This window comes from Biomphalaria glabrata, chromosome 11 (genome assembly GCF_947242115.1).
Source record: "Biomphalaria glabrata chromosome 11, xgBioGlab47.1, whole genome shotgun sequence".
NCBI lineage: Eukaryota > Metazoa > Mollusca > Gastropoda > Planorbidae > Biomphalaria > Biomphalaria glabrata.
The window spans coordinates 15270314-15290202 of NC_074721.1; the positions used below are offsets into that span (position 1 = coordinate 15270314).

The 19889-nt window shown below is 34.2% G+C and overlaps 1 protein-coding gene across 5 annotated transcripts in view; it reads left to right on the forward strand.

Annotated features, from left to right (window-relative positions):
* LOC106063092 (mucin-like protein) overlaps window positions 1–19889 on the forward strand; it is a 100596-nt gene that overhangs the window by 1353 nt on the left and 79354 nt on the right. For all 5 annotated transcript variants that reach the window (XM_056003633.1, XM_056003630.1, XM_056003632.1 and 2 more), the window contains exons 2-5: window positions 3714–3859; window positions 15698–15833; window positions 18573–18760; window positions 19242–19314. In XM_056003633.1, the coding sequence (XP_055859608.1) occupies window positions 3714–3859; window positions 15698–15833; window positions 18573–18760; window positions 19242–19314 (543 nt within the window). The remainder of the gene's footprint in view (window positions 1–3713; window positions 3860–15697; window positions 15834–18572; window positions 18761–19241; window positions 19315–19889) is intronic.

Below are 19889 nucleotides of genomic sequence, written 5' to 3' on the forward strand. Positions count from 1 at the left end.
AAAATCTAATTTTTAAAATCAGTTATGCAAGCAGTTTTTTAAAAGAAAAAGCTAATTAGTATGCATTATAAGTTTGACCAAAATTAAAATCGAATAAGAGAAGAGATTGAGCCTTTTCAAAACAATTACATCAATTATAAGACTTCAGTTAGGCCAGGAGAGGCGCGGTAGCTGAGCGGTAACGCGCTTGGCTTCCGAACCGGGGGTCCCGGGTTCGAATCCTGGTGAAGACTGGGATTTTCAACTTTGGAATCTTTGGGCGCCTCTGAGTCCACCCAGCTCTAATGGGTACCTGACATTGGTTGGTAGTTGTGCTAGCCACATGACACCCTCGTTAACCGTACGCCACAAAAACAGATGAACTTTACATCATCTGCCCTATAGATCACAAGGTCTGAAAGGGGAACTAGTTAGGCCAGGTTCACATCTAACTTTGCATTCACTTTCACCTATCCTTTGATCTGCTGGACCGTTGGGGCACTACACAAGATCTGTCAACCTTCTTTCTCCATTCTTATCTCTCATTTGTCTTTTATATAATTTCATTTGGATGTTCTTTCTGAAAATATAGGCCTGCCTGGGTGGACCACTTTGGGGGCCGATTTAGAGTTTGTGTTTCCACACAAACTGTCTTTGTAACCTTGTGTTTAATATATGTATATAACTCCATTACTGACAGCTATTCTAGTTTCTAATGTAAATATTTCTTTATTATTAATTATTATATATACACTGTACTGTTGTTAAAAATTTCCCAAAAAAGACAATAACTAAATTTACATAATGCCTGTTGTTAATATCATGTGAAGTTATTTATATACTGACATGCATACAATAAAACGTGTTTTTTTAAAGCTTATGTTAATTAACATAAAGAATGAAATAGTGAGTCTGTCTGTCTGGTAAAAGTTTGTACACGTCACTTCACTGACACCCAATTTCGAATCAAGCTGAAATTTAGCACAATTATTTCTTTTACCTGTCAACATAAGAATCAATAAAAACAAACAATTAGTTAATTTACTATTGGTAATAAATTAGTTTCTTTGGTATTATAAACAAGGGGATGAGTTAGTACTTGACTGAAGTGGTGTTATAAACTGAATTAGTCCCCTTTATATTAGGCCCCCGTCTCAGGCTTAGTGAACACAAACATGAAATAGAAACAATAAATAGCTCTACAATGTTCCATGTTCATAAGACTCTTCGCTAGTAGAGTGGCTACGGCGTTGGCTGAAAAATCATGAAAAATCTTTAGCTCACGAGTTCGAATTCAGGTCGTTACCTTTTTTTTAAACTTTATTTTTATAAACGTGTCGCTCCACGACCTAGCATACGCCGCTATTTAGTGACGGGTGAACAGTTTCTGAAAGACACAGTTGTCCAAATGGGGTGGATTTGGGTAAATTACTGTGAGTGAATGAAAAGAAAGAACTCTGGAGAGTGCAACATTCAATTGTCCATGACTGAAAACAAGTTTTGGAAGATACAGGCATAGCTTTTTGAACATTTGGCCTTGTGCTTTATTAATTGTCATGACAATAGCTAATCTATCAGGGAATCGTCTGCGCGTAAAGGTAAAAGGCAAATTTGAATCTGATGGAGTCAGGGATATCCGGGGAATAAGGACAATTGTGTGAGGTAGTAGCTGCGATAGTTTTAACACTCCTGTACGTTGCTGTGGATGCAACCGCTAAAGAGCAGGGATATGGAGAGACGTTGACCCGGATTGTAAACTCGAGGAGGGTCATGCGGACGTTCTCGGAAGTGAATGGTGATAGTGGCGCGTTGTATTTGAGACATCGCCACCATATACTCCGGAAGGAAAAAATATAGCATAGTTAGTTAGAAAAACCAATGACTTGGCAGAATTTAAGCCATTGGTCAACATTGTTATGGGCTAATATCATCTGACTTCACTTCTTACTAATTATTACTTCTCATTAACCACAGAACATTACAAAATAGAAATGTACTTAATAACTAGTTTCACTTGTATACAATGTTACTTTATTTATCACTGGGAAACTGGACTAGATGCGTGACGCGTAAGACGCAATCATCTACTTTTTTGGAGTAACGTCTGTACTATATAAGATAAGATAATTAATAAAATTTTGACAAGTACGCTTTATAAAAATTAAAACAATTTTTTTTTTCATGTTTTTCTTCTTGTCACAGTAAACAAACGATATCATATCACGGAGATCGTGGGTGTTTGTGTCAATCACGTATTTCGATGAACACTTCAAGTTAAATATAAAGGACTTAATAGACAGACTGTATAGATTTAAATTATATGTTTTTGCTTCACGCCAATACATTGTCACTTTTACAATTAAAACGTGAACTATAGATGAAAGTGGGCATCTTCTCTTGATTTACATTTTGATTTTAAATATCCAGTTCGTATTCTAGGGACATAAAGAATAGTAACATACAAAAGATGGCTGCCAGCTCATGTTCTATGCTCTTCGGACTTTCATCACTATGGTTTCGATTTGAAATGGTTACTGTCGTCCACTGGCGCCCTGCTGGAGGTTAGGGTTAAGTCGTTAAAGTCTTCTTTTACAAAGGAACGTCCGAAATTGTTGCAATAAACGAACGAGAAAGCAAGGAAGAATAATATAAATATAAAAATATACATTAGAAAGAGGTTATATTAAGTGTAATTGTATCAATTAGTTAGGATCAGTTATGTAATTACATGTGGGATTACCTTCGACATTCAGACATAATAAATCTGTGCGATTAGAAATAGTCTTATCCATTGTTTTTGTTTAACTTTTAGCTTTATCAATACGCTATGATTCTATCTTTTGCCTGGACCAGTTGGGAAAAAGAGGGGGGGGGGGGGGGGAAGAAGAGTGTATCTTACTGAACATATACATGGCCGTTTTTTTCAATGCATTTAAAAAATGTTCACTTATGGCTCAAGAGTCCTCAAGGGGACTAATTCAACTTATACCACCACATCTGTCAAGTACTATTTCTTTCCTTTGTTCAAAATGCCAAACAAAATAATTAATTACCAATAGTAAATTAACTAAATAGTGAATTGGAATATATTTGATTGATAAAGAGTAATACATAAATAAGTAAAATTATATTCAATTATAAAGTTAAAACTATTAGACTGGGTCAAAATTTCTGAAGGATTAGATCAGAAGACAAAAAAATTGGATTGGATTGTGGAAAAAAACAACCCTTGACTAAAAACGGAAGAGTGAATTATAAGCAATAGTATTCAATATATTTGAAGCACATTATGTTTCTTATAAAGATAGGTTTTTCAAATACATAATCTAAGTTTAAAATAACAGTACATCTTTCGAGTAAACTATGGAATCAGGCATGATTTCGTATTTTAAGAAACCGGACACTTTGAACAAATAGTTCGACTATAATCTTGTGTACATAAGAGTCCTATTTAACGGCACATATAGCGACGTCTTCCATTTTGAATATTAAGGATGACTTTAGTTTTTTACATGAAGACATGTAGGTAAATAAAAAAGGTTACAGAGTATACAAATTAATGGTCTTTTAAAAACAACATGAACGTTGGGTGTTGCTTGATGTAATGCACACATTACGAAACAATTTTCCTTATGGATAATAAAGATTATTATTATTATTAAGATAAACAATGAAATATAGTTGTTTTAATATAATTGTTTTTTCATTATTTTTCTTATAACTACACTTTTTAGCAACAGTCTACAGAGAACCTAATGAACAGACTCTCGATTCCACAAATAAAGGAGGTACACTTAACAACGGAACGATTTATGTCAGTAAACCAATCACATTCAAATCCGCAGTAGCCGTTGGTCAGAAACTGTTTCACACAGCTTACGTAAGTAGTTCAAGTGTTTCTGTAATGGATTGAATAAGAAACATAGAGATCTTTCTTTTATATCTAGACTTGACACGGGACCAAGTTTCTTGTACACATTCAATGTTCATTTAGTGTTGTAGCTTTTGCAATGGGATACAACAGAACGGAGGTCAAGGGATTCTATGAATTATCTCTTAGCCCTGAGATACGAAGGATGAATGGTCTCTTAAATTATTAAACTACAGAATTCTCATACTTTGGTATTAGTTTTAATTTTATTACAATACCTCTATTTAAGTCACTCCCTCGTGGAGTGTGATGGACAGCTAATCTCAAACACGGCTCTAATGATTTTCCTAAAAACTTAACAGCTGATGTATATCGCTGAGAAAATAATTACTAGCTCGTTGGTCACATGGGGTAATCTCTAGTTTGACCGTTACAATTTTTCAAAGTAAAAAATAAATAAATGTAAAATTGGCTAGAGACTTTCAAATCTAGGTCTAGAGCCAACATGGCGTAGTCAGCCGTATTATCGTAATTATGCGATAACATTCAATTTAAAGTTGCTTCAATTTTATTGAAGTTTATAAGCTTTGGTAACGTAAATCTAATATAGATAAATATAGATAAGAGATATAGACTAGATCTTAAGAGAGCTTTTAATCAGAACTTTAGATCTAGTGTTACACCTAGAAGTCCCTATCATAAACATTAGAGATGGGAATCGAACCCAACTTTTAAAGTTCGGGTTCGGTTCGGTTCGGTCAGATTTAAGTTCGAGTTCGGTTCGGTTCGATGACGAGTATAGTTCGGGTTCGGTTCGGTTCGGTCAGGTCTAAAGTTCGGGTTCGGCTCGGTTCGATGTTATGAAATTATGTAATAGCAAAATTAAGTTATAAGGTTTAATGCAATTTATTAGTTAAAACTTTTTTATTTGAATTTTTACATAAAACAAATACTTTGCAATATATAATAGGCCTATGGGCAATACTTTTGCCAAAATAATGTTGCCTACATACATTTAAAGCGTTGTAAAAATTTCTTAATGGAGATAGAAATGAAGATGCGGCAGGTTTTCGCTCAAGTCGGCAAGTGGTTTAATTCAGGGCGTGACTATAGGCGCTAAGCGAATTTTTTAAAAAGGCTAATATCGATGTGCTTTCTTTCAGAACGCACTATTCATCATAATAAAAAAAAAAGTCGAGGGCCATATTAAATCTAATAATAAAGAGGCAGACCTGGCCAATAGAATTATGCAAGGGACATTCTAGGTAGGCCTACATATTGCGCACGTACTTCTATAATGGACGTGATCTTTTTAAAGAAATATTCTTCGTGTAAAGACGTCTCTATCGATGATTTTTTTCACACATAAGTCGTCACTATTATAAATTGCAATATACGGAAGAAATTTGACTATTTTGAGACAAAAAAAAATGCAGAAGAATCACACTAGCGGAGATGTTTTAAAATGTTTTCTTCAAAACGTTTTGACCCATATTGTGCATACGCGCCTCGCAAAAAGCAGTCTACAGTTGACAAGGTCTTATTAGAAGATAAAATGACATCTCCACTTAATATTTTAATTTTTAAACATGTAATTATACTAATATTCAGATAAGTTACAATAAAAATAAAACTTTTTTTTTCGATGCCCCCTCTCTTTGTTAGTTGGTCGTTGGTTTGTCGCTTACAAACAGCTAGTACAATTGAACCAATATAGGCGTTTTATATTTTTCCCGGTAAGGATAGTATAGATGGACTTCTTATGGTCCGACAGTTATGCTGGGCAGAGCACGTATCCCGTATGGGAGACGAACGTATGCCAAAGGCAGTCTTTTTTTTTTGGTGAGCTAAAAGGTGGTCGACGTTACAGAGGCGCCCCACGAAAACGCTTCAAAGACCAGCTTAGGCGTCAACTTTCCTTGGCTGACATAGAAGAGAGCACCTGGTTACATGTGGCCTCAGAACGAGTCAGTTGGAGTTCACTCCCGAAGTCCGAGGACAAACGCAGACGCGAAAAGAAAAACTAAATCGACCACCTGCGAACAGTGGTTATACTTGCCCTGGATATGGCAAAATATGTAGGTCACAGCTGGGCCTGCGCAGCCATGGGAAAAACTGCATTCCTCACTAATCTTCGGCTTCGGGCTCGAAGACAAGCCTTATAATAATATATAAACTTAATAAACTTTAAAATAAAGTTCTTATGTGAACAACTCAATATAGCCTAACTGTTATTACAATATCCACATATTTAACTTGAGATAGAGTTGTAATATTAATGAAATATTTTGATATTTAAACAAAATCTAGGTCACCACAGAACAACGTCTTTACTCTTTCATGTCTTAAGATTGTCTGCCGTTTCACATTTGCATTACGTAAATTTCATCATCCTTAATGCATTAACACCAATCAATCGCTTAACCTCTTCTTACCGCCACCAGAAAAAACACACACACACTTTATGACACCCCTTTTTGTCAAGAAGTTGCATCTCCCCATCCCCCAATTCAAGGTACTAACCATCCCCACCCACGGGAGAGGACCCAAAGTTTGAGAAACGCTGCATAAAAAATACTGATGATCAATAATGCAAAACAGAATAATAGTAAAAAATATTCAGGGGCGTAGATAGGAATTTTTCATCATTTGGGGGCCCGGGAGGGGCTGGACCTCTTTGGGGGCCCCTGCATTTTGCGTAATATTGAATATTTATTGTAAAAAACACTAATTTGGGAGCCCGGGGGGATTTACATTTCTCCCCCTCCTCCCCCTCCCTTGCTACGCCACTGATAATATTCCAATATAGAATACTTCACAATTTTGTAAAAATAAATCACTTAATAGAAGATAATTAAAATTTATTTTAAACTAGAACACAAATGAACTTATTTATATCTACACTCTCTAATCTGCAAAAAATATTCTACTCTCAACTAACAGCCATCTCAAATAAAAGTGACAATATTTTAATGTCAACTTTCTACTTACTAGGAACTTGAATCTAGATCTAGATCTAATTAAAGGGCGCCTATTCGACTCAAAACCAATATTGCAAACAGCCCGCGAAAATTCAAGGTTAGGGGAGAGTCGGCACGTACGGAAAAACCCATGGGAATCAAAGCGAGCCGCTTTTTTTTTTTCAAAATACCACCACCACCCCCTCCCAAGTTTTCAAAGTATAATGGAATCATTAGAATTTAAATAAAATATTTAAGTAATTTTTTGAAAACCCAAAATATAAAAAGGGATGTAAAAATTGCAAAATTAGTTCGGTTAAGAAAAGGAGGGTTCGTTCGGTTCGGTTCGTACCAAGCAGTTTCAAAGTTCGGGTTCGGTTCGGTTCGGTCATAAGTGAGGTTCGAGTTCGGTTCGTTCGGTTCGGGTTCGGTTCGTTTCCCATCTCTAATAAACATACGGAAAAAATAATCACATAATTTGTCGCTGGCCGATTCAGAAAATGTGGACATTCAATTTATGGCAATGAAGCAGCTGAGGTGTAATTATAATTATTTTGTTATATTTGACGTTTAATGATGAAGGTATAGTCTAAATATATTTTTAAAAGTTTTTTCTTGTTTTAGAAATTAAAATACAATTATTTTTTTTCCCTTTTCACAGTCTAACATTAAAAAAAAAATTTAAGAAACGTGCAGTGGCTTAGCTAAGGCACATGATGGCTAGTGCCCTCAAAGTTGCAAAGAAAAAAAAGAAAAAAATATTTATTTTTTTATTTTAAATAACTTGATTTCATTGGTAAAGAATTTCTAATTCGAAAACAAAATGACAGAAGATACTACAAATGAATGGGTTTTTTTTGCTATCAAAACAATAAGTAATTGTATCGAAATCAATTTTACACACCAGTCTTTGTTTAGTGAAAAAGAATATATAATTTGTAAGACATACATTTGTTATCCTTCATCAAATGTAATTCTTAATTACGTATAATTTGCAAAAACTCTGTTGTATACGTGTAGCAACACTTTATGCAATTGTAAAAAATATGCGAATTAAGATGGCGATATTCGAAATTATATCATAATGCTGATATTACCTAGTTTACATTTCAAATACAGTAGTTTGTGTTTGTCAATAAATAGATTTTACTCTAGAGCTCGGTGGAATGGCAACTTAATAAATGCCCCGTACGGCCCGCACCACCTGCACATAGCTACGCCTTTTTAACTACGATACAAAGTAACATACTTCTAGGGTACACTGTGACACTGGTATAAATAATAGGCTTTTTAAAAATCTTGCTGTAATACATATCGGTATGTGATTAGCATTATCCAATGAGCTCATTAAAAGTAAGTAAAATTTAATTGCCAATATGCCAATTACTACACGTCTTACTATTTAGTAATTACACCGTCTATCACCATCTATCAGAATGTATGGTTCTGTGACTTATCTATTTGGAGGAGGTATATGCAGCTTTATTGTCTTTTTTACATTGATGCCGAGGCTCAAATTTTTACACGCGTTGGCAAAGAAAGACAAGCTCTTTAGAAGGTCCTCATCATTTGAGGCATTTAGGGTACAGTCATTTTCGAATATCAGGTCCCTGTTACAATGATATTACCTTGTTCTTTGTCTCAAGTCTTTAAACATTTGGTCAGAACTAATAATGTAGCATAGAAATTTGAATATTTTCTTTTTACTGGAGTTGTTTAGTTGACCGTGAATCTACCATGCCAAAAGCCGTATTGACTCACCGGAAGCAAGTTAGGCGGTGTAATAGTCGGGGACTAGACAAATCGTTCACGACTTTTCGTTCACGCGACTATTCGTTCACCAGACATTTCGTTCACCCGACAATTCGTTCACGCGACATATCGCTCACGGACTATTCGCTCACAGACAACTTGTTCACTGACAACTTGTTCACCGACAGTTGGTTCACGACAAATCGTTCACGCGACAAATCGTTCACTAACAATTCGTTCACAGACAAATTGTTCACAGACAAATCGTTCACTAACAATTCGTTCACAGACAAATTGTTCACAGACAAATCGTTCACTGGATATTTCCAAAAACAAAAAATTGCTAGAGATCAGGCCTAATCCGAAATTCTTTGTTAATTTTTTGTTGTTGTTGATATTTTGTTAATGAGGACAGTATGTGATAAAATATATACTTAAAAGAAAAAAGAAATCTTACAAGCAAGCTGAAACATTTAAATGTGACCTCACTTTACTATAGGTAACATTTTAACTTTCAACATGTAGGCCTTCTTTTACACTCAAGTCCGTCATGTAGTCTTGTTCGCCCTACCCATATTTACTTATCTTCTTAATAGCGGTCCAGATGTTTAATTAACGGGGACACGACAATTCGTTCACTGACAATTCGTTCACCGACAAATCGTTCACGACTTTTCGTTCACGCGACTATTCGTTCACCAGACATATCGTTCACCCGACAATTCGTTCACCCGACAATTCGTTCACGCGACTATTCGTTCACGCGACATATCGCTCACGGACTATTCGCTCACAGACAAATTGTTCAAAGACAAATTGTTCACTGGATATTTCCAAAACAAAAATTGCTAAAGATCGGGCCTGATCCGAAATTCTTTGTAAATTTTTGTTTGTTTGTTGTTAATATTTTGTTAACGAGGACAGTATGGGATAAAAAATTATACTGAAAAGAAAAAAAAAGATCTGACAAGCAAGCTGAAACATTTAAAAGGGGCCCTCACTTTACTAGAGGGCAACATTTTTACTTTCAACATGTAGGCCTTCTTTTACACTCATGTCCGTCATGTAGTCTTGTTCGACCTATCCATATTTACTTATCTTCTTAATAGCGGTCCAGATGTTTAATTAACATACCCATTTTATTGATATCTTATTAACAAAAACAAATCTTATCTTTTAAAATACAGACGTTTCTTAAAAAAAGAAGATGATTACGTCCTTCGCGTCCTGCATTCAGTCATGCATATTAACCAATGACTTAAATTCTGCCAGGTCACTGGTTTTCCTGGCTAGCTCAGACACAAGTATTTTTTCCACAATCCTTTCAGTGCTTTTACGAGAGATAATTTAGATTTTTAACAATGGTACTAGATTTGGTACAGTATATGGTTTCACTGTTCAACTCTGAACGTCACATACTAGAGACATATCTAAGGTTAATACTTATCAATTAAGACATCTAAGAAAAAAAAACTAATTACATATACAACACTTGGAAATATTTTGGTTCCCTATCAAAAAATTATAAATTTATCGCAATACAACAAAATAAAATTGTTTCAATAAATTTGTTATTGAAGTCCAAGCAATCAAATTAGTCTACCAATGGGTGGTCACATATAGAAACAAGTAAACTAAAAAAAAATAAAATAAAACTTCTAGTAGATATTTTCAATGTTAACAGATTGAACATGGGTACAGGCAATGTCCAATAAAGTTTTATTACTTCCAGAGGAGCCAGTCTGTCTAGCTCTCCACTAGGTGTTAACTAGATTATACAGATGAATGGGTAGATTCCCGGTAGATGAAAAAAAAATAGGGTGTAAATGTATATTAAAGGTGAAAGTAAAAATGTTACCTATAGTAAAGTGAGGGGCCCGTTAAAATTTTTCAGCTAGCTTGATCTCTTTTTTTATTTTTTATTTTAATTTTAAGTATAATTTTTATCACACACTGTCCTCATTAACAAAATATTAACAACAACAACAACGAAATTAAATAAACTCGGATTTGACCTAATCCCTAGAAATATTTTGTATTTGGAAATAATAGTTTCAAAAGTTTTAATGTAAATAAATTTAACACGCGACGAGAATATATAGCCTAATAAAACAATATGTTACTATCCAGTGAACGATTTGTATGTGAACAATTTGTCCGTGCCGTGAACGAATAGTCGCGTGAACGATTTGTCGCGTGAACGATTTGTTGTGAACCAACTGTCGGTGAACAATTCGTCTTGGAACAAGTTGTCTGTGAGCGAATAGTCCGTGAGCGATATGTCGCGTGAACGAATAGTCGCGTGAGCGAATAGTCGCGTGAACGAATCGTCGGGTGAACGAAATGTCTGGTGAACGAATAGTCGCGTGAACGAAAAGTTTTGAACGATTTGTCGGTGAACGAAATGTCAGTGAACGAATTGTCGTGGAACCTTAATTAACTTACCCATTTTATTGACATCTTATTAACAAAAACAAATATACGCACAGACACACTAGTATTTATTCCACAATCCTGTCAGTGTTTTTACGAGAGTTAATTTAGATTTTTAACAATGGTACTAGATTTGGTACAATATATGAATTCACTGTTCAACTCTGAACGTCACATACTAGATACAGATCTAAGGTTAATACTTATAAATTAAGACATATAAGAAAAAAACAACTAATTACATATACAACACTAGGAAATATTTAGGTTCCCCATTAAAAAATTATAAATTTATCGCAATACAACAAAGCCAAATTGTTTCCATAAATTTTATATTGAAGTCCAAGCAATCAAATTAGTCTACCAATGGGTGGTCACATATAGAAACAAGTTAACTAAAATAAAAATAAAATAGAACTCCTTTTAAACTTGATGGAAAGTACTATACTAGTGTCTAGTAGATATTTTCAATGTTAACAGATTGAACATGTGTATAGGCAATGTCCAATAAAGTTTTATTACTTCCAGAGGAGCCAGTCTGACTAGCACTCCACTAATTGTTAACTAGAGTATCCAGATGAATGGGTAGATTCCAGGTAGATGAAAAAAAAAGGGGGGTGTAAAGGTATATTAAAGGTGAAAGTAAAAATGTTTCTTATTGTAAAGTGAGGGCCCGTTTACATTTTTCAGCTAGCTTGTAAGATCTCTTTTTTTCTTTTAAGTATAATTTTTATCACAAACTGTCCTCATTAACAAAATATTAACAACAACAACAACAACGAAATTAAATAAACTCGGATTTGACCTGATCTCTAGAAATTTTTGCATTTGGAAATAATAGCTACAAAAGTTTTAATGTAAATAAATTAAACACGCAACGAAAATATATATTAACAATATGTTACTATCTAGTGAACAATTTGTCTGTGAACAATTTGTCCGTGCCGTGAACGAATAGTCGCGTGAACGATTTGTCGCGTGAACGATTTGTCGTGAACCAACTGTCGGTGAACAAGTTGTCTGTGAGCGAATAGTCCGTGAGCGATATGTCGCGTGAACGAATTGTCGGGTGAACGAAATGTCTGGTGAACGAATAGTCGAGTGAACGAAAAGTCGTGAACGATTAGTCGGTGAACGAAATGTCAGTGAACGAATTGTCGTGGAACCGTAATAGTCTCTTTAGCAGCACCATAGACAGGATTTTGACAATAATAGAAAGTAAAGCTGTTCAAGAATTGGTAGATTTGCGGGAGTTTGACTTTTAAGTTATGCAACCTTACATAGATAATGTTTGTGGGTGCGTGGGTGCTAAATTCTTGCCCAACACTCAGACGAGCTGTAAGGCACTGGTGGATCCAAGGATGGGGAGGGGGCGGTAAGAAGCGAATTTTAGTAAAGAAATCACACAATTTGTATATGAATTTATTAACTATGTTAATAATATATAATAATTATTTATATTTCAACCTATTTTTATTTTATTTCGCCCCCCTCTAGTATGTTGGCCAATTTGGTGGGATGGGGAGGTGTCGATGGCATTAATCCTTCCCCCCACCCCGCAACCGAGTGGGGGGGGGGGGCGGTCCATTTTATTTGTAGAAATCACAGCTTGTTAACAGAATCAATAAAATATCTATATAATTAAACTTGTTATTGATATTTTAACCGATCTTTATATAACGTCGTTCTCCTGTTAGCCGATTAGGTGGGGGTGGGGGGGCGAATACTGTCCTTGAGGGGGGGCGGTCCTACTTTTATTTAGAAATCATAGTTTGTGAACAAATTTAGTTGAATTACTATATAATTTTTATATTATGTCGCTACACTTCTGGTAACTTAGCCGATTCGGTGAGGTGGGTGGGGGCAATTGCTTCTGCTGCCGTCCCATTCTAGCCCTCTGTGTATTAAGTCGCACACACATTCTTATCTCAAATTGTATCATTAGTAAGTATACAATGAAAAAGGGTTGAACCAGGTGAAAGGGGTGATACGTGCAAACGCCTTACGCCCATCGGACAAACCTATTTTTTTTTCTTCATTTAATTTATATATGCTATGAATTAAATTCTTATATCGAGTCGCCCCACCCTATATCTTTTTAATGCCAAATGCCAACATTAGCAGACATTATAAAAAAGAGCGAGTATCAATCGTTTTCACTCTACAGCCCCTTCTCCTGTCCAGACAAAAACATGACGTTTTAAAACAGAAAAGTCAAATATGGCGACAGAGCTTATGTCATTGCACACGAATTTATCTTAGTTATTTTAAGAAAGATTTTGTTTTGGAAAATTTAGAATTCATACGAAATTTTTCATTATAAGAGTAACAATTGAGATGAATTCTGAACCCAAATATTATTTTCCTAGTCATCTTTTTCCAACCGTTACTCAAACTGATATTTTTCTATTGTATAAAAAATTTGGGACTATAACTCATAATATATGCTTAAATTTAAAAAATGCAAAAAATTTAGAATAGAATCTAATAATCCACATAATTGCCCCTCCCACTTCCAAAGTTTTTGTTTAGAGCTTTGTATTATAGTTCTGTAACAAAGCAAAGTTACAATTATGCCTATTGAACAAAAAGTATCACTTACAAATTAGTTTTTAAAAAAAATATTACTTTTCTAATATATTCTCTTTCTGCTACGATCCTCGAAGCCTTAATCTAAACCTTGTATCAGTTACAAATAAACTTTTTTTTTAAATTTTTTTTTATAATTAAATTCTCTGAGATAATAAAGGTCTAAATCTTAATATGTGGGGTATCTTATCTTTTCAAGGAACAAATCGGTTGTATTTGCATTATAGTAAGGGCCTGTAAATTCATATTAGAATATTTTTCAAGTAAAACATTATTCAAAAGGTCCTTTTTAATAGGATGAATAATGAGCTGTAGACGTCAGTAGAATGCGTTTCTGCAGTGAAGAATGCAAGAAAATACTTTTGGCGTTGAGGCTTCGCCCCGAACTTTACCGGGGGAGCTTACAGAGCTCTCCCATATCCCCAAACTAACAAGTGATAGGCCTCAACATGACTGTTTTGTCTTCGCCTTAGGTTGAGAAACACTGCTTTTTTTCTGCAAAGAAGAATGCAAGGAAACGCTTTTGGCGTCGAAGCTTCGCCCCGGACCATACTGGGGGAGCTTTGTTAGATAGCTAGTTTAGTTAGTTGGGTGGCGCACTTTAATGTACTGACAGTGAACGGATATTTTAGAATGACGACATAGACTTTGGGGTTAGAGGTTAAGATTGACTTTAGAAATCAGTTACTGCTAGAATCTTGAGTGGATAACATCGTTTTATAGTGACAGACTAGACTGTGGCCCATTCTGTAATAAACGTTTGTTTGAAGTTCACCTTGAGTCAACTTGGTCATTGAGTCTGTGTTCCTGTTTAGTACCTGTTCAATCTTGTAACGAGATGTTCATGTCCCGAACTCGCAGTCGAAATACACTCAACAAGGTACGCACGCACTTAGTCTAAATAATCATCTTTAGAAATACTTCAGCTACATCTGACTACACATGCATCCGTTACAGCTTACAGCACTCCCCCAGACTCTCTAGCTGACAAGAGGAAGGTCTCAACAGGTTTTTTTTTTTGTGTGACTTTTATTCCGCCTAAGATTGAGAAATAATGCTTCTTTTTTATGCTAATATATATATATATATTCTTACGACGTGGGATTGAAATAAAGTAAATAACTTACCGTGCTCTCAGGATCGCTGGTATCTCTCTGATTGCAGAAGCACAATCCAACTATGATCAATTAATATCTCCCGATATAAAGAAATAATGTTACAATCTCCAAATTGAATTAACATGTCCCGATTCACTAACACAATAGAAAAAAAGAACAATCCTCAATCAAGAAATCCAAACTCATAACTCCTCTGTTAACACATCAACACACCCCTCAGGTCAGTTTCCCTCCAAGCACAAAACACAACTCAAAAAGTTTTTCACGTGGGAAAACAAAAGGTCAGTCGGGGGGGGGGAACAAGTTTACAACAATATATATATATATATATATATTCATTTATATATTGGGTTAGGTTTGTGTTTATGCTTAGGGTTAGGGTTTGAAAAAAAAATCGCCCATCCCCACTCTAAAGTACTGGATCCACCAGTGGTTCAAGGTAGTACTGATCTATCACTATTCTTGACATTAAAGTAAAGTAGTTCAGTTCCAATTCAGACCTTGCGATCTATAGGGCTGATGATGTAAAAGTCATCTGTTACTAAATAGATTCTTTACAGAGAGTATAATAATTTTCCTTATACTTAGCAAGAGAACCTAATCTAGGAAATTCCGTGATATTGGGACAACCCAGAACCTCACTCTAAAAATATTTATATAAAAGATGAGAAAATAATGAAAATGACATAGATATAATATTCAATAACTCCACTTTTTTTTCACAATAGATTTTGTGACTGCATTTGTATTGAAGCTTGAAAAGAATTGAGACCTCCACAAAAGTCCAGACCAGGGGCCACCACTTATCAAAATACTTCACTGCTTAGCAATACTATATACTTATTTTCACAATCCTATCATGCTTTAAGCCCCATATGGCCCTCATTATTACTTTATCATATAATACACCTTCCTTGATGGCCCAATCATGATATACTTAATATTATTGCATTTCTAGTGATGCTTATTCATAGCATGATATTGTTGTATTTCAGGTTCTGTCTAATGGAGTTATATACTTTAACGACGACAATGACGTCAACTTACCGGGAAGTCCAGATCTTAATTTAGCTCACTCATTAAATCAACATATTTTAGCTTCATTTTGGGCAGATATTCTACCTGGTAAAGGTAAATGATATTCGTTAAAAGCTTTCTATATGGGTAAACATATATTTTTTTGGGGGGTGGGGGAAGGGGAATCATTAATTTCATCAACAACGGTATCTAAGAATTCACCAGAATGTAACACAAAAATGTTGTTGTTTAAAAATAATTAATTGGAAATAGACATGCCATGGAGGCATTTATCAAAACCACATCACATCATATCTTTTCATTCAACAATATCCCAAAACACATTTGATTAATTGAATAGATGTACATCCAAGTCATTCTAAGCAGATCTCAGCAATTTAATTTATTCGGTCGTCAGTAGTGACGAGTCAAAAAGTAACAAAAAAAAAAACAAGTAAAATATCAGGAATAAGTATGTTATTGATAAAAATATTGATATTTTCATAATAAATAACACGTGAAATTGTTTAAAACTCATATATTGCTATGTCTAATTTTTTATTGTACAAAAGTTGAAACATTTTAAATGTTTGTTTTAAATGTGAATAGTACATCAATAACCACTTTCTGAAAAACGGTCGATCTAACTAGGAAAATGGATTTGTCAGAGTAAAATTTCGTTCAAACTTGACTAAATAAAAATAACGAATTTTTTAAGTGACCATAATAATATCAATTTTTGACCATATAGTCTACATATGTATGTAATACTTGTACACAAAATCTCTAACTAAATTTAACATTTTAGTCTAGACTACAGTATTTACATTTTTGTTTTGAAGTCTGGGTCTATATCATCAATCTTTTAGTAGATTTGTCCATGGGCTCAAGCAGAATTTTTTTTTTCAGCCAGGTTAAGGGAAAAGGGGGGGGGGGAGAATTTATGTAGGTAACCCAAATCTTATCTTTATCTAATAAGTGCGAAGTAATCACACTTTCAAAAGTCATCAGCTTCACGTAGAAGAATTTTCTCCTATAAAAATGTATTAACACCTGGGCCATGGGTTCGAATCTCGGAGACTGGGATTTTGTATTTCAGGATTTTCAGGGCGCCTGAGTCCACATAGCTATAAAGTCTACCTCACTGTAGTTGGGTAAAGTAAAGGTGGTTGGTCGTTGTGCTGGCCACATGACACTCTCGCTAACCTTTAACAAACAGATGATCTTACCATCATCTGCCCCATAGATCGCATCTTTAAGGAACATTTTACACTTATATATAAATAAAAAAAAAGTATATATATATATATATATATATATATATATATATAATACAAATATACCTAAATTATGTGTGTGCCTAAATAAACACTGTATATATATAGAGAGAATGGGAAAGCAGAGGGTCAGTGGTTAAGCACTTTCGTGGCGCCCCTGAGTCCACCTCTAGCGGATCCAGAACTTTGGAGTGGGAGGGGCGATTTTTTTTCAAACCCTAACCCTAACGCCCAGTAAACCCTAACCCTATGCATAAAATCGCGTACAGCATATATACATTCATAATTATGGGTGAGCTCTGTAAGCTCCCCCAGTAGGGTTCTGGGCGAGGCCTCGACGCCATAAGCGTTTTCTTGCATTCTTCACTTCAGAAACTCATTCTCTACATCTTATTATTCATCCTATTAAAAATGACCTTTTGAATAATGTTTGACTTGAAAAATATTCTAATATGAATTTTCAGGCCCTTACTACATTTTAAATACAACCGATTTGTTCCTTGAAAAGATAAGATACCCAACCTATTAAGATTAAGACTTTGAGGATCGCCGCCGAAAACAAAAATCGAAAAATAATATTTAAAAAAAAAAGCTTATTTGTAAGTAATACATTTTGTTCAATAGGCTTGTTTGTTTCTTTGTTTTGTTGCTTGGCCTCCTTCAGTCGCAGAACGACTATGGTTCATCTCGCACACTTTTTCATATGGCTGTGGAGCCCTATTTTGGAGAGACACTTCCGTCCACAAATATCGCAGGTTAAGGTGGCTATCGCTTCAGTGGTAGAGGACCTGGCTATTTTTCGCATTGTACGTTGTTCTTCCAGAGCTGAGACCCATTTTCTTTCGCTGTCCATAGCCTTCTTTGTCACTTGTCTCTCTCCATCTGGTGCGGCCTAGAGCTATGTCTTCCCAATGGTGAGAATTGATGTTTTGTTACAGAACTATAATTCAAAACTCTAAACAAATAATTTCGAAAGTGAGAGGAGAAATTAAGTGGACCAATTAGATTCTACTCTATTTTTTTTTACATTTTTAGAATTTAAGCATATGTTGTGAGCTATAATCCCAAATTATTTTAAACAATAGAAAAATCTTAGTAGGGCCTATGAGTAAATGTTGGAAAAAAGTGACTAGGAAAATAATATTTGGTTTCAGAACTCATCTCAATTGTTACTCTTATACTGAAAAATTTCGTATGAATTTTAAATGCACAATAAATACAATTTATGGAATGCTCTTTTCTAATATTGCTTAAAAGATATGTTAACTCTTTTTCTCCGTAATTATTTTCCACGTTCCGATGGAATTCTTCCTTTTCTCATTAGTATTTTTATCCCCTGTTATGGTTAAGCTTGAATAACTTTCTCGTTTGTTACCAGAAAGTGTTTTATTTGGTCTAGAGTTAAAGGGGAATGCATGCTCTTTTTATAAAGCACAAATTAAAGTTTAAACAATCATTGATTTATTTAATTTAATGAGGTATCGTCAATTAGGAGAGAAAGCGTTAAGATAACGATAAACCTTTTTTTTTCTATAGTTCTCTACTTGTTGAAACATTTTTTTTTATTCTCTTTCAGGTAGAGTTTCATATTCCTTGTATGAACATAGTTGCCCAAATGTAGCACAACTCAACACAGACAGTGTATATAACAGAGCTAGAGACGAGGTGAAGCTGTACTATGGCTTGACTGACTTTGATGTTGACTCAGTACTAGTGGCCACGTGGCATCAAGTCGAACCATTTTCTAATTTCTCTCATGACGGGGTACATTATTATTATTACTATTAGGATTATTATGTGTACTTATTTTGTATTAAATAAAAGCACAAAACAGTAAAAAAAAATCACTCAATTGATATCACATTTGTGTTACTTATTATGTTTTCTGTTTGGTTTGAGTTTTAAAAAGTTTTTCAAATGTGTACCAATGGTGTTACTCGAGTCAAGTGTGAATATCATTTCTTTAATATTCTTAAGGCTCTTATATATATTTTTTTGGTTCTTGTTTTTTAACAGAGGTTGAAATTGAATGGCATTTTAGTTTTATGTTCTTGTTTAATTTATTAAAAATTTGTTTTAATAATGCTAAAAATAATAGAAGAAATAATTTACTTTTAGACAAGAACTTTTATCATAAGAGTATTTTACATTTATTTTATGTTATTTTCATCCTTCGCGCAACTAAAAAGAAAAATGTCAATTAAAACAACTGAAGCTTATTATTTTATTTAACTATTTTATTTAGAAAGAGGAACAAAATACATTTCAAACTGTTTTTATCAGTGGATGGAATAAAAACTCTGCTGGAAGAATAGCAGGTATTTTGTTGTACAAAAAGTAATGATTTCATGTTAATATTTGCTTGTTATAATGATCGTTCCATAGACTTATATATCTACTACTAGACTGGAAACCGGAAATAAATTCTTATCCGCGACTGATCGCTCGTTAACATTTTTTAGAAAGTTGGATCAAGGCGTTGTTTTGTCAAGTAGTTTAAAGAAGTCAAGTTGTTGTTTTTTCAACCCTAACCTATGTAACATTTACTTTTATTTTTTGGATCTAGATCTAGTAATTGATTATCAAAAATACACACAAAAATAACTCATTAGTGTTGCATTCAGTATTTGATAAAGAAGATTATGTATCTAAAAATTGCAAAATAATAATTATAAGTCTATAGTACTTTTAATTTTGATGTTCATTTGTTAGATCTAGATCTAAAAATTAAATTATATGTTACATAGGTTAGGGTTGAAAAAAATAGCCTTTACTTCTTTTAACTACTCTACAAAACAACGCCTTGATCCAACTTTCTAAAACATTTTTAAGACATTTTTTGTAGTGTTAACAAGTCTCCATGTCCAGTCTAGATAATAAATATAGTATATAT